Source organism: Hydra vulgaris, chromosome 12 (assembly GCF_038396675.1).
Source record: "Hydra vulgaris chromosome 12, alternate assembly HydraT2T_AEP".
NCBI lineage: Eukaryota > Metazoa > Cnidaria > Hydrozoa > Anthoathecata > Hydridae > Hydra > Hydra vulgaris.
The window spans coordinates 21,867,501-21,892,809 of NC_088931.1; the positions used below are offsets into that span (position 1 = coordinate 21,867,501).

General features: G+C 27.9%; 1 protein-coding gene across 1 annotated transcript in view; it reads right to left on the minus strand.

Annotated features, from left to right (window-relative positions):
- The window catches only part of LOC101236472 (serine/threonine-protein phosphatase 6 regulatory subunit 3), a 92,875-nt gene that overhangs the window by 18,259 nt on the left and 49,307 nt on the right, over positions 1-25,309 (minus strand). Inside the window, exons 11-20 of the mRNA XM_065812554.1 lie at positions 24,903-24,976; positions 20,366-20,515; positions 20,124-20,255; positions 18,832-18,896; positions 17,921-18,036; positions 17,504-17,592; positions 14,091-14,183; positions 9,049-9,143; positions 8,915-8,972; positions 8,496-8,573 (exon numbers count right to left, since the gene is read on the minus strand). Coding sequence (XP_065668626.1) covers positions 8,496-8,573; positions 8,915-8,972; positions 9,049-9,143; positions 14,091-14,183; positions 17,504-17,592; positions 17,921-18,036; positions 18,832-18,896; positions 20,124-20,255; positions 20,366-20,515; positions 24,903-24,976 — 950 coding nt within the window. The remainder of the gene's footprint in view (positions 1-8,495; positions 8,574-8,914; positions 8,973-9,048; positions 9,144-14,090; positions 14,184-17,503; positions 17,593-17,920; positions 18,037-18,831; positions 18,897-20,123; positions 20,256-20,365; positions 20,516-24,902; positions 24,977-25,309) is intronic.

Here is a 25,309-nt window from a genome sequence, read left to right on the forward strand (position 1 = left end):
CTCAAGGTTCTACCCTTGGTCCAGTTTTGTTTCTGACCTAGATCAATGATCTTTCCAACAGCCTTACATCTAAAGTAGTTCTATTTGCTGATGAACCAACTTTATACTCCTGACATACTATACTGACTTTGTCTTGACAAAAAGTCTTCTCTTTTTGATCACTTAGAACAGGCAGCCGATCTCGAATCTGATCTCACTTCTAGAACAGATTAAGGTTTGCAGTGACTTGTAAATTTTAACTCCAACGAAACTCAGTTATTTAATGCAAACAACTATCGCAATAATGTTGACATTCCTATATTAATGAATATTATAATCACTGAGTCCTCTTCTTTACATCTCCTTGGATTATCGTTTATTACTGATCTTTTATGGAAACCATATATACAATAGATTGCTAAATTAGCATACACTAAGGTTGCCTTTCCTTATCGCTCTTGCCATTTTCTTACTCCTAGATTCTTCTAGAAATTACTTCTAAGCTTCTCTTTATTGTGCTTGCTATCTTCTTAATCCTGATTCCATTCTCTATCTCTACAAATTTCTTATTCATTCCTGCATGGAATACTGTTGTCATATTTGAGCTGGTTCTTCTAATGATACTCTTTCTCTTCTAGAAAAGGTCCAAAATTGCATTTTAAACATAGTTGGACCTGCTCTATCTGCCAAGCTTGAGCCCCTCTTCCATCATTGTAAAGTTTCATCTCTTCCTCTTATCTACAAATACTATCATGGTCACTGCTCAAAGGAGCAATCATCTCTAGTTTCATCAACTAAAATTCATTCTTGTTTAACTAATCATTTAGCTAAGTCTCATTTGTTTACAGTATCTATCTCTGCATGCTCTAAAATCTTTTAGTTGTCTAGTTTTTTTCCCTGCACTTTAACTCTTTGGAACTCTCTCCTATCTTCATGTTTTCCTAAACTCATACAACCTTCAACTTATCAAGTATTCTGTCAAACATTTCCTTGCTCTATAACTCTATCTTTTTTTTGTAATAACTCCCAATTTAATAGTGGCTGCTTGCGCCTTGTTGGGAGTGAATAGATTAAAAAATAAATAATAATAATAAAAAAACAAAAACATAAAAGGAATAACATTAAGTTGTGATCAAGCACGAGTGGTAGACTGAGAAACATAGACCAATTATGAACAGTTTTTCATGGGTCCTGACTGCTATATATACAATATATATACATATATATATATATATATATATATATATATATATATATATATATATATATATATATATATATATATATGTATATATATATATATATATATATATATATATATATATATATATATATAATATATATATATATATATACATTTATATATATATATATATATTATATATATATATATATATATATATATATATATATATATATATATATACATATATATTTATATACATATATATATATTAATATATATATATATATATATATATACATATATATATATTATATACATATATATATATATATATATATATATATATATATATATATATATATATATATATATATATATATTTATATATATATATATATATATATATATATATATATTTATATATATATATATATATAATAAATATATATATAATACATTTGGTCTAGGAATTAATTTGTGCGGTTTGACAAGGGATTACGAAACTAGCTTATTGTCTCAGCGTTTCGTTTAGCCACGCATGCGTGCGAAGATCACTGTTATTGCGCATCATTTTCATTATAAATCATTTAATTTAAGCGTAAACAACACTATTTTTAAATTAACTGATAATGTCGATTTTTGTTCCTAATATAGTATTATTCCAGGGGATTCTTCTTCATTACTTTAACATGAAGAAAAGTGCTACCGAAAGTCATCATATTTTATATGATGACTTTCGGTAGAAGTTTATGGTGACCATGCTCTAGCTGAGCAAACGTGTCAGAAGTGGTTTGCACGGTTTTTTTGTTTGGAAGACTAAGAGCGACCAGGACAGCTGAAAAAGTTTGAAGATGCAGAATTGGCAGCATTGCTCGATCAGGATTCTTGTCAAACGCAAGAGGACCTTGCAAAATTGTTCTAAAGAAGAAGACCATTTGTGAATTGCTGCTTGAAAGACAGAAAAGAAAGGGATTTTTGCATCGAATCGTTACTGGTGATGAGAAATGGATTTATTACGAGAATCCTAAACGAAAAAAGGCCTGGGTAAAAAACCAGGTGAACCAGGTCCATCACAACCCAATCGGAATATTCACTGTGCAAAGGTTATGCTGTGTATATGGTGGGATATGAAAGGTGTGGTGTACCATGAGCTTCTGACACCTGGTGATACTATTAATGGAGAACGTTATCAACGAATGGGAAGTGTTACCCCACCCGCCGTATTCTCCTTCTGACTACTACTTGTTCGATTGCATGAATAACGATTTGATTGGACAGCGCTTCACTTCTTCAGAAAATATTGAAAAATGGGTCTCTGATTGGATCACTTCTAAGGATGAAGCATTTTTTCGACACGGAATTCGTAAATTGCCGGAAAGATGGGCAAAAGTAGTGACTAGCGATGGACACTATTTTCATTAATGTATTCATCCATTTAGTTTTTGAAATAAACCTTCAATTTTCAGTTAAAAAGCGCATGAATTAATTCCTAGACCTAATATATATATATATATATATATATATAATATATATATATATATATATATATATATATATATATATATATATATATATAATATATATATATATGTATATATATATATATATATATATATATATATATATATATATATATATGTATGTATATATATATAATATATATATATATATATATATATATTATATATATATATATATATACATATATATATATATATAATAAATATATATATAAAATATATACAATATATATATATTAGATATATATATATTATATATGTTATATATATATATATATTATATATATATATATATATATATATATATATATATATATATATATATATATATATATATATATATATATATAAAATATATATTGAAAAGTTGAAGGTTGTATGAGTTTAGGAAAACATGAAGATAGGAGAGAGTTCCAAAGAGTTAAAGTGCAGGGAAAAAAACTAGACAACTAAAAGATTTTAGAGCATGCAGGGATAGATACAGTAAACAAATGAGACTTAGCTAAATGATTAGTCAAACAAGAATGAATTTTAGTTGATGAAACTAGAGATGATTGCTCCTTTGAGCAGTGACCATGATAGTATTTGTAGATAAGAGAAAGAGATGAAACTTTACAATGATGGAAGAGGGGCTCAAGCTTGGCAGATAGAGCAGGTCCAACTATGTTTAAAATGCAATTTTGGACCTTGTCTAGAAGAGAAAGAGTATCATTAGAAGAACCAGCTCAAATATGACAACAGTATTTCATGCAGGAATGAATAAAAAATTTGTAGAGATAGAGAATGGAATCAGGATTAAGAAAATAGCAAGCACAATAAAGAGAAACTTAGAAGTAATTTCTAGAAGAACCTAGGAGTAAGAAAATGGCAAGAGCGATAAGGAGAGGCAACCTTAGCGTATGCTAATTCCGTTTTACCTTTTAAATAGTTTTTTGATGTTCAATGCATCACGTTAAAATTTTCTTTTTTGTTTTGCTAATGTATATACTGCCACAAGAGCTTGTGAGTTTATAGACACCGGGATCGCTATTGGGAATTAATTTAGACTTCTTGTTGCATAAGATGTTTTTTAACGTAGGTGGTGTAGTAAAAATTATTCGGACGTTGTAAGGTTTAAGTTTTAGAAAGGTTGTTTCTTTTCTGAATATAGTTCTTAGGAGTTGTTTCAAGCTTTAATCTATCATGCCCATTTTCTGCAAACATGTTCACTAAAAACTGTTTTTCATCATTAAGATACATTTTGGAACAAATTTTCATGGCACGAGATACAAAACTTTTAAAAACACCCATAACTATGTTTGGATTAACATTTGATGTAGGTTTTATTTGTATATTAGTGATAGCCGACTTTTGATGGATTTTGAAGTTATAGTATGAGTTATTAGTGTTGGTTACAGTTATATCCAAGAAGTTTAATTCCTTTTTATTGTTTTCTTTTTCTGAAGTATATTTTATTGCTGGATCTTGGTTGTTTTATAACTCCAGAAACTAATCATGATTTTGTATTAAGTCGAATCTTGCATCAATGTCATCTACATACCTGCTTTTAAATGTCTTCTTTGACATTTTTATGTAATATTTGTAACAGTTTTTTGTATTATATTTTACGTCTGATGGCAATCTGTGCAAAAACAGGTTGAAAAAAAAGAAAAAATTTAGTTTATACGCAGCTGTTGTTTTATGCTCTATATTTCATATATATATATAAATTTATGTATATATATGCATATGTATGTATATATATACATATATATATATAAATATATATATATATATATTTTTTTTTAAACATCTTTGCTTCCAACAAGGCTGCAAGCAGCCACTAATTAAAGTTGGAAGTTACTGTAAGAGAAAAGATGAAGATTGTAGAGCAAGATAACGATTGACGGACGATTTAAAAGATTGCAAATTATATGAATCAGAAAAGCAAGATGAAGGAAGCGAATTCCAAAGAACTGATGTTCGAGGAAAAAAACTAGACGAATAAGCGTTTTTGGAGCACTTAGGAATAGTCACAGAAAAAGGATGACACTTAATTGAATGACGAGTAACACGAGAATGAATTTTAGTAGATGGCACAAGAGACGCTAGCTCTTTAGAGCAGTGCCCATTATAGTATTTGTAGAAAAGAGAAAGAGAAGCAACATTACGACGATGTGATAATGGTTGAAGGTTGGCTGCAAGAGCAGGTCCAACTATGTTTACAATGCGTTTTTGCACCTTGTCTAAAAGAGAAAGGGCATCATTAGAAGATCCGCCCCAGATATGGCAACAGTATTCCATACAAGGCCGGATTTGAGATTTATAGAGATAGAGAATAGAATCCAGAGTAAGAAAGTGGCGAGCTCGATAAAGAGATGCAACCTTAGCAGATGCTAATTTTGCAACCGATTTGATATATGGTTTCCAAGAAAGATTGGGAGTAAGAGTTAATCCTAGAAGATGAAGAGTAGGTGACTCATCGAGTACATCACCGTTCATAAATATAGGAAGATCTAAATTATTGCGATAACGATTGGCTGAAAAAAATTGATATATATATATATATATATTTATATATATATTTATATTTATATATATATATAAAATATTATATATAAATATATATTATATTATATATAAATATTTAAGAATTATATATAAATATATATATATATATTTATATATAATTCAAAGTTTTTATTTTCTAACGCATACGTTTGTTCATTTATTTAAACACTTTATTTACTAACGCATAGGTTGTTTATTTTCTTTTAAAACACTTGAAAATAAATTTTTACTTTATTTGGAGTATGATGACCCATGCTGACTTGCATCGAATCATGTTTATACAAGTTGCACAGTAGTTGCGCTTACCCGCGTCATTTGTTAAAAGGGCGGATGTGCTCAAAGTGTTTTTACAATGACACGAAATTGATAAATGAAAATCGATAAATATTATCTTGATAATTTGATAATAATTGATATATAAGTAAATAGATAATAACTATCTATTTACAATAAATGTAAATAGATACTTATTATCAATTTTGAGACATTGTAAAAATCGTTTTAACTCTTTCGCTACCAATCGTTTTTAAAAAATCTATTTGCAGTGACCGCACAATAAACTTTTTGAATAAATAAGTTTTAACATTTAACAGTAAGAAATGTATAATAAGAATGTTTTTCTTCAAAAGACTTTTGTAATTACTTAGCTAAATACCTTTTTAGTTTAATTTTAGAATGGAAATGCTAACACTACTTTATTTCAAATTAAATTTAAAGAAGTGTTTATTTGTAAGGATTTCTTGAGATTTTCTAATTCTGTAAAGTGATTCAGTTATTCTTGTGATTAATACATATTGTTTTATATTTATGAAATGGCAGTGGAATTAAGATACAATAAAAAAAGTATTTTTTTTAGTTGATGACATGAATTATCAAATTAAAGACCCAAAGTTACTGTCTAACCGTCAAGTTCTTGCAGTACTTTTTTTTAGACACTCATGAAGTTAAATTGACTGTTAGTAAAAGCGTAAATCTCGTCATTCAAGAGTGTATTATATCTTGGGAAAAAGCTAAAATCCTACCAGAGCTATACCTAATTGTGTAAAAAAAACTTTGATTAGATCTTCACCATGCTTGGAGAAAGTTGCAAAAAATTCAAAAAAAAGCGCAAGCTAAACAAACCATTTATTCAACGCATTTGCACACAAAATAAAAAAGTTATAGTGGAATGTATAAAATCAGATTTTAAGAATAATATACCTGAAATGGTGACAATTCACTTGGATGGGAAATTATTACCTGGAATGGACGTAAGATGTTCTAAAGAAGAATGTCAGGCAATTCTAATTTCATATGGAGAAAAAGAACAACTGCTGGCTGTACCCAAACTGGAGAGCTCTTCTAACCAAGATCAAGCTGAAGCTGTGTTAAACACACTTTATGAAAGGAACTTTGATGACAGGGTACAAATAATGTGCTGTGACACAAAAAGAGCATGTGTACTTTTGGAACAAAAACTAGACAGGGAATTACTACTTTTTGCTTGCCGCTGTCAAATCTACAAACTGATTTTAAAATGTGTGTTTGAAACAAAAATCCACCAAGTCACAAGTAGCCCTAATATCCTCATGTTTAAAAAGTTTAGAGACAACTGGAAAACTATTAATCTGGCTGCTATTGAAACATACACCGATATTGTCAAGCAACATTTTAGTAATACAAAAATTGAAGAATTGTTGACATTTTATAATCTAGAACTACAAAAAACTATTATATGTGACGATTATCAGGAACTGATTGAACTATCTGTTATTTTCTTAGGTGATAATGAGAAAAAAAATTAAATCAGACCTCCCAGAGCAATGCATCAGGCAAGGTGGATGGCTAGAACTATTTACTCTTCAAAGATATGTTTGTTGCAATCCCAGATCAAAATTAGTGCCAAGGATAAATGAGCACTTGAAGACATTTGTTTATTTATTGCAGTTATATATGTGAAACCATGGCTTGGATGCAGTCTGGTAGTGAAGGCGCCAAATCAAGATTTGTGAGCAAGTTTTGTCATCATCTTTATTACTTGTCAGAGGAAATTACTGTTTTATCACTCTTTGATGATGAAGTTAATGAACAAACCAAGGAAAACATAGTAGTGAGCATACAAAGAGAGAGTTTGCTTGATTCTGGGAAGAGATACGTTCCATTGACAGAAGATGTCTGATTATTTGTATGGTAGGTAGGAATACATACTATTATCTTCTATACTGTTTTCACTGAACTAATAATAATACTGCCTTATTGTTGCAGGAAAATTATGAAGTGACTTTGTGTCTGTCAAGAGCACAAATTTATTCTCTCAATTAAAAATTAAGAAAAACTTCCTTCAGATACCCGTTTCAACATGTGATGAAGATGATGCCTATAAAAAGGCAAAAATAAAAACTCTTTCTTTAAGAGCAGTTAATGATGCAGCTGAAAGATCAGTAAAACTTATTCAAGATTTTCATGGTTTGATCACTGCAAAGAAGAAACAAATACAACAAAAGAAGCACAAAAGTAATTGCTGTGTGATTTCTATGCTCTTGCTGTGTGCAAGAGCATAGAAATCTGTATCCAGACTGTAAAAAAGAGACCTTCAAAAGAAAATATCCTGCCTGATCCGTAAGTTTATATTCTTTTAACAAATATTTTAGAAAATATAAATGTTTCAATTGATTTAGCTACATAACCAGAAGGGCTAAAAACAGCAATTTTAAATATCTTCAGAGTTCTGTCGGCATGCGTTAATGTTCTCGAACGAAGAAATTTTTTTTATTTAAGTAAGTCTAGATAGTTTAAAAATAAATAGGGGGTATGCATTTTGATAACCAAAAAAAAATTTCACTCAATTAAGGGACACCCTAATATATATATATATATATGCATATATATAAATAAAGAAAATATCTTTCTATTATCATGTATAATAATGTATACTTAAAAGAGTGCTCAATAAATAAACTAGAGCTATATAGTATATATGTTACTGCTACCCGCAGTACTAGGAATTAGCTAAATGCTAATATTTACAATCCAATTTAATAATGCAACTCTGAGTTTCATGTGTTACCACAATCATCAGGCAAGCAGTAAAAAATTAATTTTGCTACTAGTAGCAAAATTAAACTTTAACTGCTTGCCTGTGACTATAACTTAATAACTTGCTTAGTGGTATTAATAATAACTGCTATAATAATAATAATAATAACAACAACAACAATAATAATAATAATAATAATAATAATAATAACAACAACAATAATAATAATAATAATAATGAAAACCTCTTCTTCATCACTTGAGTTATCATCAAAAGGTTGGATTTTTTGTATACATATGCTTTCAAACAACTTTTCATTTTCCTTAAAAAGTAAATTTGTTCATTTTTAAGAAATAAAGTTTTTATAAAAATTAATCAAAAATCTAAGTTCATAAATTAATAAAAAATTCTGGATATGTTTAATAAGTAAATATGCATGATCTCATAGTTAAATAAGTAATTATATAAATGCAATCTTTGTTAAATAAGCAAACACTGATAAACCTCATGATATGAAGATTTTATTAATCATAATAAAATATAATTAAATATATACTTGCAACAATTTAATCAATCAACTACTGTTTGCTTTGTGTTTTATGCTAATTTTATTATTCTGTAGTTATCCACTGAAAATTAGTATACCAATGGACATATACTTACTGATTCCTCGTCAGCTTTAATTATAAATGCATTGTTTCCAACACTACTAAATGGACTTCTAAAACAAATAAAAAACTTTTTTTTTCAAGTCGGTCTTTAACATTTTCTTTTGACAAAATAATTTAAAATCTTACTTAAGGTCTTGACTGTCATGCACAGCAATTTCATCATAGCCAAATGTCTCCATGAACTCATTTGTCATTGGTTGCACTTGATAATTTTCATAAGCCTAAAATAAATTTATCTAAGTTTACAAAAGCAAAAAAACACTAATTTACTTAAAAAAAAAAAAATAGTACTTTTTCAAATTAAAAATACTTAGTTAAATTAATGATAAATTAAAAAATTCTCACCAAAAAGTATTCAAAACACATTATTTCCTACATCTATAATATTAGAAAATCTGGACCTGAAAAACGGGTCATGATAGGTCTAATTCACACCTCCCACTCATTTTTTACTCGCTTTCAATAGGTTACAGAAAATGGTGGAAAGTAATTATCTTAGCTTCATTAGAGGTCTAATATAACCTTTTGTGTTACTTGAGCATTTTATACATATACCATAACAAAGTTTATATATATAAAAGCTGACTTTAACATTTTGGCTCCGATAACATCAAAGCCTTTGTTTCCATGTGTATGTGCGATTTTTTAACTATAAGCTTTGAAACTTTGTTCTATTATTTACCTTTATATTATTCTATAATGCAGCAGAACTTAGAAAAAAAATAACAGTAAGCGAAAGACCTAACTTAAAGCTGTTAACAATGCCAATCACATTTTTATTGATTTATCTGAGTCATATTTTATTATAGCGGAAAATAATTAGCAAAAAGTACCAGGAGTATATTTGCCTTGCCTTTGCTTTAATTTTGTGTTAAAATCATTAGGTTTAATCAAAATTTTCCTTAAATTTTGTATAGGTAATGGGCTGAAAAGGTTAGAAAACAGATAAATCTCAAAAAATATATTTAAACTTGTTTTTTCAAATCCATAAAAACAGAAAATCTTAAATTTATATATCTTTAAAACAAATCTATTTAAAATATATAAATGATATATAGTTAAATATTTATTAAAACAAAAAAAAAAAAAAAAAAAAAAAACAATTTGTCAATTTTCTTAGAAAAAAATTAACGTTGAAGACAGCAACTTTTGTAATGAATGTACTTTTCAAAATCAGTTATAACAACACCCATCTACAGGACTGAGGCCTAGCGCAGCTTATTATAAAGAAAAACATATTATTATAATTAAAAATATTTATTACCAATAAGGATGATAATTTATCATGTATTAAAAAAATAATGTAACTCCATAGTTGTCATTATTTAAAAAAAAAGTGAAAACATCTTAAATAAAATAGATTAAAAAAAAAAACTTCAATCAATTTTGGAATCAATTTTGAAATCAATTTCTTTAATGAAAAACCAACTATAACATCTCATTTAAAGAGCAAAGTTATCAATAACACTATAAAATAAAAAAAAGAATTTGAGATTTAAACAATTGGATTATAGCAATATTAAATGTTGTCTTGGCTTTTAATAAATGATTAAAAGTAGTTAGGTAGATTAATAAAACTACCTATAATCATTCTTAACAACAGACACAGTTGAAGACAGCGCAAAATGAAAAACAAATCAAGTTGCCTATTAACACAAAACATTACAACAAAGTACAACACAACAATTACGCAGACAATAGCAAATAGTATAACATATTAGTTTATTCGCATTACATTACAATAATTTTTTTTTTTTTAAACATCTTCGCTTCCAACAAGACTGCAAGCAACCACTAACTAGAGTTGGAAGTTACTGGAAGAGAAAAGATGAAGATTGTAGAGCAAGATAATAACTGACAGACAACTTAAAGGATTGCAAATTAAATAAATCAGGAAAGCAAGATGAAGAAAGCGAATTCCAAAGAGCTGATGTTCGAGGAAAAAAACTAGACAAATAAGAGTTTTTGGAGCACTTAGGAACAGTCACAGAAAAATGATGAGACTTAATTGAATGTCAAGTAACACGAGAATGAACTTTAGTAGATGGCACAAAAGATATTAGCTCTTTAGAGCAATGCCCATTATAGTATTTGCAGAAAAGAGAAAGAGAAGCAACATTACGACAATGTGATAATGGTTGGAGGTTGGCTGCAAGAGCAGGTCCAACTATGTTTACAATGCGTTTTTGCACCTTGTCTAAAAGAGAAAGGGCATCATTAGAAGATCCGCTCCAGATATGACAACAGTATTCCATATAAGGCTGGATTTGAGATTTATAGAGATAGAATCCGGAGTAAGAAAGTTTCAGGTTCGATAAAGAGAAGCAACCTGAGCAGATGCTAATTTTGCAATGGATTTGATATATGGTTTCCAAGAAAGATTAGAAGTAAGACTTAATCCTAGAAGATAAAGGGTAGATGACTCACCGAGTACATTACTGTTCATAAATATAGGAAGATCTAAATTATTGCGATAACGATTGGCTGAAAAAAAATTGAGTTTTATCAGAATTAAAGTTCACCAGCCACTGTGAGCCCCATGCTGTAGCAGAATTAAGATCCTTTTCAAGCTCCAATGCCCTCTCCAAGCAATCAGAGAGTGTTGGCTTTTTATCATGACAAGAATAAATGGTAGTACCATCAGCGAACAATGTTACATTAGATGTGAAAGTATTTGGAAGATATTCTCACATCTAACTAACATATATTAACATTATGTGTTTTCTATATAATTATGAAAGGCTAGACAACATTATTAACATATTAACATATATGTGTTTTCTATATAATTATGAAAGACTAGACCACAGAACCTAGATATACAACAAAAACACCATATATATCCGGCTATCTACCTGTTATCACCTCTCTGCTAAGTACAATGCTTGGCTGGCAAGGGTGGTCATTTTGCTCTACACCATTTTTTTTTTAAGTAGAACTTTAGTTATAAAAAAATAACCGGCTAGTATAACAGCCTAGCTCTACTATTTTTTAGGATATTTTTAGCTGCATACTTCATCTTTCATACAGGGCAAATTTGGATTCAACAAGAATCCGAATTTGGAATCACGTAAGCAAAGATCATTGCCACGTTGCTGCATTCTAAAATTTACTGCTGCAAGTGGGTCATAGACACACAATTGGCAATATGTTCGGGAAATATCTTGATCTGGCCTAAGACTATCTACACAATAAAAAACTTGAACACATTCTAAAACATGGTGGCTCATGATTCCTAGGTTGAACCACATTAGCTGTAAATGAAGCAAAGGAAAGACATGCATTATAATTTCTAATGTTTAAAAAAATTTATATTTGGATATCCCTGTAAATAAATGGTGAAAGTGGAGGCAAAACTACTTTTCCATTAAGGCAACATAAAAAATGTGCTTCATCAGGAAACTTTTTAGCACAACAATGCAGACAGATCTGGTTCAATTCTCCTAAAGAATTAAAATCTGGAATATTATTACATTTTGCTATACAATCCATACTTCCTTGTCTAGCTGCATTTTGTACACTTTGTAGATTAATTTCATTATTAATTTATCTCCATTTCTTTTATTTCAACAACGGTTATCATTAACTTGCTAACCACTTTATTCCTTTATCCTAGATGATTAATTTCCTCTCACGTAGCTCCATTTCTTTCAATTCGACAACAATTATTATTAACTTGCCTAACCACATTATCTTCATTAGGGTTCAAACTAATTTCATTTTGCCGAGAAGCATTTCTTATATTTTGACGACAATTAACTTCATTTTGCCTTGCTCATTTTTACTTGAATAACGAGGGTATATATAACCCCCAGAAATATTGTAATTTATTATAAGAAAGAGGATAAGTTTACATACTATACCAGATGTTTCAACTTAATTAAATTTTGCCTTGCTCTATCTCTTTCATTACGAAGATGGTTATTAATAACTACTCTTACCCTGAACCCAACAATAAAGTTTATTTTAATGAAAGCCATACCCAAAGCAAACCCAAAGCAAACCCTGAGCATAACCCTAAGAGTCATAGCTAGGGTTTGGTTAGGGTATGGTTTTCAACCATTAATTTGTTTTGTATAAGACTCTTTTATGAACCTACTAAAAGGGGTGCCTGAAATACATGTCCGCCTTAACAAATAACAATCTTATGTAATTTTTCATATTAAATACATGAAATAAAATTTTAACTGAAAATAAAACTAAATAGTAAACTTTTTAGTTTTAATCAGTATCAGTTTGACTGTCTAAAAAATTTCATTCTCATTAATTCTTATAATTTTATGCAGAGCAAAAAATAATCTATAAAAAAAAAATGATTTGAATTAACTAAAAAAGGCTTCAGCTCCCTCCAATAGTTCCTGAAAAACAAAAGAAAAACTCACTAAAAAATTTGTCCTAAAAAAAACTAAGAACAAAACTGAAACACTACACTAAAAAAAAAACACTACTAAAAAAACTGCTTTACCAGCCATTTTAGTATCAATTTCTTCTATAAAAAGAAAACTGACTAAAAAAATTCTAAACAGACTTGAAAAATTAGAAAACAACAAAACAACAAACAAACATTTATTAAAACTACTATTAAAAGCTTTAGAACACCGTTTAGTTAAAGAAGCGAGAGTATAACTAACAGTTGTAACTAAGCGCATTAAACATATAATAATATTTTTATATTTGTATAATAAAGCACATTATACAAATATATATACACATACATACATATATATTAACAAAGAAAAAACAAGTTTTTCTATGGTACTTTAAGTTTCATGCCTATATGGCAATCATCAACCATTGAATACATATATATATATATATATATATATATATATATATATATATATATATATATATATATATATATATATATGTATGTATGTATAAAGGTTATTGTAGATTAAAGTGTAATTTTGATGTAAGTTTAGATTGTTTTATAATTATTTTTTTACAACAACTTAGTTTGCATATGATGCTTTTGAATCATTTTTATCAAATTCGGTTTTTGCTGCAGAGAAATTTTTCAGCCAAACAGTGCTCCACACTAAAGGATCTTTTACAGTGTTTTTATATTTACAGGCAACAAATATTTTTTTTTACAGGCAACAAATACATTGACTTAAAAATCTTAATTGCTCTCAGCTCTAATTAGATTTGAAAAACTAAACCACCTGCTGTAATGATCCCTCGGCTTCATACCGTGAAAAGTTGTGTTTATTCTCATCTGAGTCAGAATCTGTATCAAGTCCAATAATCATGTTACCCTATATTATTTAAAAAAAATAACATAATGAAAAATTCACAATCAATTTTTTACAGTATGTTTCAACAATACTACAAAAAAGCTTTAAATGTTTTCAAAAAATTAATTAAAATTTGTTCTATTTATATTATGAAACTATTTAAAAAAACTGTAATTAAGTTTTAAAAAAAAATAAAACTATTGCACAACTAAAATTATTTCCTTAGAATTGTAAAAAATTATAGGTTTAGTATCTAACGGAAATGCCTTTTAAACCTAATCCATTTAAAACAAGCAAAATACTGATATTAAAAAATTATGTGTATAAAATAACAAGTTGAAAAGCTTTAGCTTCATGTAATTATAACATTTCATTGACATTTACATTTTGTTAGTGACGTTTTTGTAATTTTTAATGCTGCTAGTGAAATGTTTGCACAATAAAAGTGTAATGCTGGTACAATGAAATGTTCGTACAATAAAAATATTGTGTTCTTAACAATGAAATGCAATATTCTTGTCAATTTAGTTTAACATTTTATATATATTATATATATTATACAATAAATACAATAAATATAAAAGACAACTTATAGACAACTTCGTGATTTTTATGATGCACATAATCGACTATATGACATCTGCCAAGCCATCTGCCAAATTGAATAAACTTTGTACCACATATTCTCTAGAGGATGGAATAACATGATTACATTGAAGGAATGTGCATACTAAAGAGAATATTGCCTCTGTAAACAAAAGTGTGGAGTTCCAAGATTATCAATTTGTCATCAGTGGGAGGAATAGTTGCTCTGTTTATCCATTTCGTAGAAACTTTTGTGCAAAGATCTTGACATACACTCGTATAAGGCCCTGTTGGTGCAAGAATTAAAGCCACGAGATCATTATACATGTTGTTCTTTTGCCAATTGGGCTCTAGAGCAGTTGGTAACTGACTTGTTTATTGCAACATTGTGTTGAGTGATGAAGCTCATTTTTGGCTTAATAGCTTTGTTAAAAAGCAAAATCAAGTGACAGATCTAGCAAAATTGAGAGAGAACAATCCACAATAGACCTAAAGACTTCATTACAATCAGAAAATTGCATGGTTAGGTGGTGGCATCATCAGACCTTATTTCTTCAAAAATGAGACTGGAGCTCACTTTACAATCAAAGGAGCTAGTTACTGAACCATAATAAACAATTTTTTGGTTGAAAATATGAGTGACATTGATACTGACAAGATGATTTCAACAGGATGGCGCTATGCGCCATATTGCAGCTGCAACCATAGACTTATTAAAATCAAAATTTGGTGATAAGTTAAATTCAAGAAATAGACCTGTCAATTGGCCTCCAAGAGCATGCAATTTGACATCTCTAAATTATTTCCTGCGAGACTACATGAAGCCACTAATTTTTGCTGGTAAACCAGCAATAATTAATTCCTAAGAGGTCAGCATTGTTTGTGTTATTCATGACATACAGTACAAGCTTGGTCTGGAAGCGAGAGCGATCCACTCGATTACTGATTATGGAAATAATATTTAGTTGCAAAAAACTGGCCAGATTTTTTAGTTGTTTTGAGAACATTTAAGTTTATGTATGTTTCAAAAACATTTGAAAACATACATAAACTTAAATGTTTGTCCGCAAAACAATTATAAAATTAATTCTTTCACGTGAATTTAAAAAATTTTTGTTTTATGGACATACATGAAAACATACATAAACTTGAATGTTCTCAAAATATCTTGGTGCGGAAGAATAAAAAGAATATTTGCGAAAACTAAAAACCTCCCAAATCTACGAACAAACTATTGGTTTAAAAAATATGTTGACTAAGCGAAATAAAGTTCTGGAGTATTCTGTTGAAATGTTTGAAAAATTGTATTATTCGAGATTTGTTACGTTTTGAGATTTCTACCATAAATTGTTTAAATAATATATTATCAAGCAAACTATAATTTTAATACTATAGCTCATTCTCGGAGCCACATCTGCAAAGCCGTAAATCTTTTAAACTATTATTATTGTTTATTTATATTTTTATATGTTTTTTTAATTGTCAAAGTTTTGAAAGTTTATTATATATTATAGATTTTATTAGTATATTCTTATTTTTTATTTAAAAAGTATGTACTTTTTATGTAAATGTAATTTTTAAAGCAATTTTTATGATTTATTTTGTAAACAAAAACACTTTCAACAGTAACTGTGTTTTCAATGAAATTATTAATTATCATCGAAGTTAATAAAACTAATTATGAAATAAACATACAAGAGGTTTCTGATTACTAAACACAAACATGCATACAAAGTTCAAAAATGCATACAAAGTACTCTCAAGTACTTAATAGAAGTGTGTGGAGCAGTTGTTTATTAATTATTTTTAGAAAATTTTCCCATCCACCCTAAGCTCATTAAGACACCCCCTCCCTCTGTTTATTAATTTTTACTTGTTATCAACAAAAAAATTATTTCTCAAAACTAATTTTCTCAAAAATTTTAACAACTAATCCATTTTCTTCTGTGTACCTGATAACTGTATACCCCACAATGTTAAGGGCCCAGGGCTATATCCCCCTCTAACTCCACCCCTCTTTCATCCAGCACTGGAAATAAGACACAAGTATATAAATAAAAATTATATTACACTCTTTGATAAATAAAAGAACATTTGTTTCCTTATTAAGCAATTGTAAGATGTTAATTTATATAAAAAAATGTTGCTTAATTAAAAAAAAAAAAATTATAAAAGAGCGATATTTCGAAAATATTTGTTCTAAACGTAATTTATTTTGCTGTAAGTTTTTTCGAATTAAAAGTTATTTTCTTTTCCCAGTTTATTTTTTTTGTGATTGTCTCTCATTGGTACAGTTAATCATTTTTTGTGCTTTTTTTTTGTTTTTTTGAAATGTTTTCAAAACGACTAAAAAATCTGGCCAGTTTTTTGCAACTAAATATTATTTCCGTGGTCATTAATCGAGAGTGATCGCTCCTGCTTCCCGACCAACCCTGACAGTCATCAATGCTCGAGAAAGTAGTCTAAAAATGAACATCCAGAATGCACTTCATCAAAAACAGCCATGGTATCCATATGCCCAAAATAATTTTTAAATGTTAATGCCATGTATTAAACTTTCAAATAAAAAAAATGTTTGATTAAAATTTAATTTTTTGGGTTATTTTTTACAATTTCAAGTTTGATTGGACTTAATAAAACACCTTTATATAATATATAAAAAATGTTAAACTAAATTAACAAGAATGAGAAAACTTGATAAGAGTATTACTTAATAAAATAAAAATATTTCTTAAAAAAAGAAGAAAGCAACATACCATAGCTGAACACATATTTTTTTTATTTAGATCAGCAAGTTGGCCAGTAACCAAAGAATTCCAACTTTCTCTTGTTTCATCTGATAATTCTGTAAAAATGAAACAGAAATAATTTTTTTTTTTTTAATTTCAATTTAGCTCCCCAAGGCTATGAATGCCACTACAGTCGAGGAGGCTACTTTTTAGTTGTGGTTACAACCCACTCTCAACTCTATAACTTCAAAACACGAACCTTGACAAACAAGGCTGCTGCGAGGAGAAACAAATTGGTCTTATAAAAAATATAATAAATGAAAAAAGTTCTGCGATGCATTTTTGTTTAAATGTTTACAATTCAATTTTATTTAATCTTAGTGTATTAGTGTATGCCTTTTAAAAAATAAAACAAATTAAATGCAATTAAAAAAAACAACGTACCATTAAACATTGACATAATAAGATCTTGGTTGGGACCTTTTTCTTTTGCTTTTGTTATTTCATTTATCATTTTTGTTAAGTGACCCATGTAACCTTTTCTTGACCCACCAGATTTTCTAATAGGAGCAAAACAAAAATTTTAAAAATTACTGTACGTTTAATAACAAAATGTTCAAATGCTTAGTTAAAAATTAATTTGACTCTGTGATAAATTTTCAGTTATTTTAATCTAATACATATAATTTTTACACATTTAAGTTTATTTTAATAGCACATTTTTAAAACATAATATATATAATGTTATTATTGTAAAATTTGATACTAAAAATATTAAAATCAGGATTAATTTTAAAATCATGATTTTAGTTGATTAAAATAAAAAAAACTTTTTCGAAGATTATTATTGTATTAGTTTAAATTTAATATAATTTTAGCAAAAACATTTTGGTGATCAACATTAATTGACATTTATAGAAGCCTTATTAGGGAAAAACATTTCTATATTACTGTAAAATTATCAAATTATTGAAACAATCTGTAAATCACAGTAAGACTACTATTGAATGTTTATGATCAAAGAAATCAAAGAAATTGATAAACTGTTTGAAAAGTGAAAAAGTATTAAATACATGCAAGAATATCCTAAGTAACTCCTTCCCACAAACAAAATATACACTAAATATAATTTGTTGTAACAGTGTGATTATTAATAAATTATTGTAACAGTGTGATTACTAATAACCAACAATAAAATATTTATCAATTTAAAATGTGTTTAAAAACAATTTGTAATAGACTAAACCATTTGACTGACTAAAAATCAGTAAATTTTAATATTTAAAAAAAGAAAGGATGTTGAATAAAGTAAAACAACAAATGAGGAAATAGATTTGTAAATAAAAACACTTTACTGTGAAATTTCGTTATTTTCCCATAACTCTATACATCTTTCAAAGATTTTGCACTCTTCAAATAACTGTAAATATATACATACATATATACATACATACATATATATACATATATATATATATATATATATATATATATATATATATATATATATATATATATATATATATATATATATATATATATATATATATATATATATATATATATATACACAGGGGCTATTCTAGGAAAATAATTTGGGCTGCGGCTCTCCTCATGCCTGCAAAATTTGGTGGAAATATTGCCTAATGTAGGTGTAAAAAAAAAATTTGCCATAAAAAAAAATGTCCTCAATTTTGAATTTGGGCAGCGCCCAAATAGGGTTGATGCTGTCGAAAATGGTCTAGAATAGCCCCTGTTATATATACATATATATATATATATATATATATATATATATATATATATATATATATATATATATATATATATATATATACACAGGGGCTATTCTAGGAAAATAATTTGGGCTGCGGCTCTCCTCATGCCTGCAAAATTTGGTGGAAATATTGCCTAATGTAGGTGTAAAAAAAAAATTTGCCATAAAAAAAAATGTCCTCAATTTTGAATTTGGGCAGCGCCCAAATAGGGTTGATGCTGTCGAAAATGGTCTAGAATAGCCCCTGTTATATATACATATATATATATATATATATATATATATATATATATATATATATATATATATATACACACACACACATATATACATATATATACATACATATATATATATATATATATATATATATATATTATATATATATACATATATATACATATACATATATATATATATATATATATATATATATATATATATATATATATATATATATATATATATATATATATATATATATATATTATATACAGTACAACATAACTTGTAGTTTATTAATTGTATGATTTAATGATAATAATACAAACAAGATTAAGAAAGGAAATGAAATACTAAAAATAACATTATAATAAAAAAAATATTGCATTCAAATGTATGAAATAAAGCATAAAAATAGTATAGGTATATAGTATAAATAGTATAAAATAGAGCATACAAATTTTAAAAACAATTTTTAAGAAAACTTTCTTTTTTGTAAATGCAAAAATAATTAAACATTTTAGTAAAACTGCATTAAAGCTTAGAGAATAAACTTTAGAAAATAATGAATTAAAAAGAGGTTAGCAAAATAATATAACATAAAATGAAAAAACATTCAGCATAAAAATTCTAAAATAATATACAAACATTTTTAAGAAGTTTATTTTCTTTTCTTTCTTCTGATTCATTAACTAAACATTCTGAATAAAGAATAGCTGCTATACATTGTAGAACATGTGTATGTAAAAAATTATTCCATTCATAGAATGAAAACAAATCCTAAAAAAAGTAGAACCTATATAAACTGTAGCATCTATAACAGTCCTGTTGTTAGTTTACTATCATTTAAATAAATATTATCATATGATTATTATAACAAACTATCATACAAGCAAAATCTTGACTGTTCCAGCTTTTGCAATTGCGTCATTTATTAAATAATTATTGGTTGCAACTGCTCTTGAAATTAAAGCTGCTATACTTAAACGAACTTTACCAAGTGGTGGTTTTAGAGTACCAAATGTTGTTTCCATTGATGACTAAAAAATCCAAAGAATTGAAGTGCCCAAAAATATTAGCATGTATTGTTTTTGCATATATTTTAGGTGCACATATTATTATTGAGTTGATAAACAAAAATTTTAGGCCAAATAACAAAAGGTAAATAAAATTTGGTCAAAAATTCACTTTATCAATTAAGTTTATTATTTATCAATCAATTAATAAAAACTTTATTGTTATTTGTATAAAATAAGTATACTATTTGTTATGTTGCAACAACTTTATGTAATTTACATAACACTTTCATATGAAAAATTTAAACATGTTTAGCTTTGTAACTTTTGGCAAAACCTAAAAACTGCTGATTATTCAAAAACCATTTAAGATTACTTTTAAACCATAATGTACGAAAAATATATTTAACAAGACATTTTAGCTGTTTGGAAGCAATGTGCACAAATAATCTGCTAAAAATATAAAACAGTTAAAATTTTTTACTACATTTTCTTAAATAAAATAAAAGTAAAACCTAATAATCAATCAAATAAAAGTTAAGACCGGTTAGAAAAGCTTTTATTTGAATTTTTTGTTGTGTGTAAATATAAAAACAAAAGTGTTATTCTTTTTAATGAAATCTTCACTTCCAACAAGATTGCAAACAACCACTACTAGAGTTGGAAGTTACTGGAAAAGAAAAGATAAAGTTTAAAACAAAATAAAAGTTTTAAGATAAAAGTAAGATAACGATTAACAGTGAACTTGAAAGATTGCAAATTATATGAATAAGGAAAACAAGATGAAGGAGAAATTTCTAAAGAACTGTTGTTTGAGGAAAAAACTAGATAAATAAAAATTTTAGACCACTTGCAAACAGTCAAAGTAAAAGGATGAGACTTAATTGAATGACGAGTAGGGATTGCAATCCCGGGATCCCGGACGTTTTTGGGTCCCGAAAGTCCCGGGATTCTAAACACAAAATCCCGGGATTTTCGGGATTATAGCAGGATTGAACTGATTAAATTATTTTGTAAAACAAAATGTTCAAAGTTGGTAACTATACTGAATTATAACGAGCTATATAATGCTGCTTTGCAGGTTTATCCTGTTTATGCTTTATCCTTACGATAAATGGAACAAATTTTTGAATAGACCATGGAGTTCGGGAGTTTATCATTGAAAAAAGTTTCACAAACACAAATTAAGGCAGGTTTGTTTGACTCAACGTATAAAAAAACAATTGTTAAGTTTGTTGGCAAGACTTCTCGCGTTAAAAAGATAAATTGTAAAATTGTTGAGCGAATTTGTGGTTAAGTGATTGCTTGAGTTTATTAAGTCGCTTGAACGTTTTGAAATGATAACCTTTTTATTGCTTTTGTTGTTTACCGCAATAATGTTTACTGCAATATATGTTAATAATAGTGTTTACTAATGCTTGAGGCATCATTTTTTTGCAATGACTTTGGAATAACTGAAGAAATTAATTTTAATATAATGCTGCTTTGCAGAAAGAATAAAGATGATGAAAAAGAAGTCGCTTGACCCAATAAAACAAAGAAGAAAGCTGCTTCGTGCACAACGAAAAGGTTTTACAGATATAGTAAATGAAAGTGAAGGTGCATCTTATGAAGCAGGAGTGTTTTAGATATTGGTTTTTTGTTATTTTATATGACCAAACCTTAAATGCTCTACTATTCCTCTGGGCATATTTTCAGACAAAAAAAGAAAGTTTGTAAATAAAATATGCATTTAATATGAATTGTTTTTTTGTTTTACATTTATTATTTAGCTACCATTTATTTATAAATATAAAATAAAGATTTTCTTTAATTTTTGTCTCTCAATATTAACAAACAACTTATTATGTTATTTTTTACAAAGTAGCTTGTTGCTACAGCAGCTACATCGGTAGCCAAATTTAAGAAAATTTATGTTTACAAATTTATTTTGAAATTTTGATTGTTTAGTTACTTTAGTCAAATACACTTTAAATGTTCAAATGTTATTTACATATCCAATTACTTGATGAAGGTTATTCTGTAAAGTCTGTAATCTTAAAACATAATATGGAAGGTACCGTATATATATTTCTGCATTATTTTAAGATCTTTATATACACCTGCTGCCTGTTACACAATTAAAACAATTTAAGGCGCCATAGAAAATTAATTTAAGTCATTAAGGCATAATGAAATTAAATAAAAAATTGATAACATCAAAAAGTATATTCATATATGCAGTATTAAGTTCTGTTTTTTAGCAAATATCTCACATTATATAAAATCCTGGGATCCCGGGATTTTATTTACTTCAATCCCGAAATCCCGGGATCGTAATTAATGCCCGGGATTGCAATCCCTAATGATGAGTAACACAAGAATAAATTTAGTAGATGGCACAAGAGACACTAGCTCTTTAGAGCAGTGCCCATTATAGTATTTGTAGAAATAAGAAAGAAAAGAAACATAACAATGTGATAATGGTTGGAGGTTAGTTACAATAGCAGGTCTAACTATGTTTACAATTCATTTTTGCACTTTGTCTAAAAGAGAAAAGGGCATCATTAGAAGATCCTCCCCCCCCCCCCTAGATATGGCAACAGTATTCAATACAAAGACTGATTTGAGATTTAAAGAGATGAAGAACTGAATCCAAAGTAAGAAAGTGGTGAGCACGACAACCTTAGCAGATGCTAATTTTGCAATGGATTTGATATAAAGTTTCCAAGAAAGATCGGAAGTATAAGTTAGTCCAAAAAGACAAAGGTAGCTGACTCATCGAGTACATTACCATTTACAAATATAGGAAGATCTAAATTATTGTAATAAAGATTAGCTGAAAAAAGAGTTTTGTCTGAGTTAAAATTAACTAGCCCCATGCTGTAGCAGAAGTGAGGTCATTTTCAAGTTTAAATGCAATCAGATCTCCAAGCAATCAGAGAGTGTTGGCTTCTTATCAAGATAAGAATAAATAATAGTATCATCAACCATAGATGTGAGATTTCCTGGGAGATTGTTAATGCTAATTTAAAAAAGTATAGGACCAAGATTAGAACTTTAAGGAACCCCTGAAGTTTCAGGAAATGAAGAAAGGTGCTGTCCATCAAGGACAACTTTTATACTATGATTGGTAAGGTAGGATTCAATAGTCTAGAAGACGTTACCTGAGACACCACAAGAAGAGAACTTATGGAAAAGACCAGCATGCCAAACTTTATCAAAGACTTAAGAAATGTAAGGAGAACAATAGTCCTAACTCTCTCTAATGCACAATAAATTGATCAGTTATTACCGTTAACAAACCAGTTGTAGAACGAGAAGATTGAAATCCATATTGATGATCAAAAGGAAAGTTATTAGACTCAAGATAAGAGATTAAAAGTTAGTTAATTAAAGACTCAAAATACTTTCTTATAATAGTAAAAGACTAATGGGATAGTAGTTAGATGAGTCAGATCGCTCTCCAGAATTTTTGAAAATAGGCATAACAAATGCCACTTTCCAGCAGGCTGGAAAACAAGACTCTCATAAGCACTTATTAAATAGTTTTGAAAGTATAGATGGCTTTGGAAAATACTTAAGACTATAACAGGTATGCTGTCCGGACCACGAGCTGTAGAAGAGTCTAAGCAAGAAATCACTTTAGATACAGAAGCTGGAGTGATATGAATGTCAAGCAATGGATCAACCTGTTTGTTTGCTATATAAGGTAGGATGTGATTAGTGAAATTAAATGATGAGATTGATGAAAAGTTCTTAGCAACTTTTTCAGCTTTGTCTTTAGGTGAGGTAACAAAATCTGAACCATGTAAGGGAGGAGGAATAACAGCTTTGCCCTTATAATTGATACTGTTAAAGATTCTCCAGAAATTTCTGGAGCCTAATTTTTGAGATAAAATATGAGATTTTATGACCTGAGAATAGCGGGCTTTGGCGTTTGACAAAACCTTTTTACAATGATTTCTAGCAATAGTAAATAGATGTCTGTTTCCTGGAAAATTGTTTTCCTGATAAATATAGAAGTAATGGTTACAATTTAAAATTGCAGCAGAGCAACGAGAGGAAAACCACAGAGAAGAGTGAGACTTGACTTGGAATTGTTAAGAGGGATTAAAAGATTCCATGCTAGCCTGAATCCAAGAAATTACATAAGAAGCACATTTGTCAGCAGAAAGACGAAAGATTTCTGGTGAAGGGCCATCATGAAGAAAATTAAGGGAAGAATCCCAGACAGTTATATATTGCATAATAGTTGTTGGTTAGCTATATATTGCATAATCAGTTGCAATACCAAAATCTGTTTATTAACTATTATTATTTTTATAATTATAACATTTAATTTTTAGTGTTAAACTAAAAACTATTTTAAAGTATATTTAGATTAAATAATTTGCAAAAATATAAAAGAGAATAGTGATAAAGCACTTACATCATTTGGCTGAACAAGAAGCTGATGAAAATCAGGTATTCTGTTTGAAAGTACCTCTAACGCTGCTTTGATACCTTGCATGATAAAAAATTTTTGTTAATATTTTAAACCTTACAAACATGATTACAACATTTTAAATTCAAATTGAATTAGTATCAAAATTTGATTTTTAATATGGCAATTAAGAAAATAGGTTTGTGGCAACTTTAGTTCAAATTTTTTATTTTTTTTTACATTTATTGATGGCTTCTTCATCTAACAAAATCTTTCAATTTCAGAAACAATTTCTATGTATAAACAAGTTTATTTATTTTTCATTATTCAAAAATATTATTAGCTTGGAGACAACTAAAACCTTTTTACTAAACTTTTTTTCAACAGTTTTGACTGATACTTAATTATCTGCC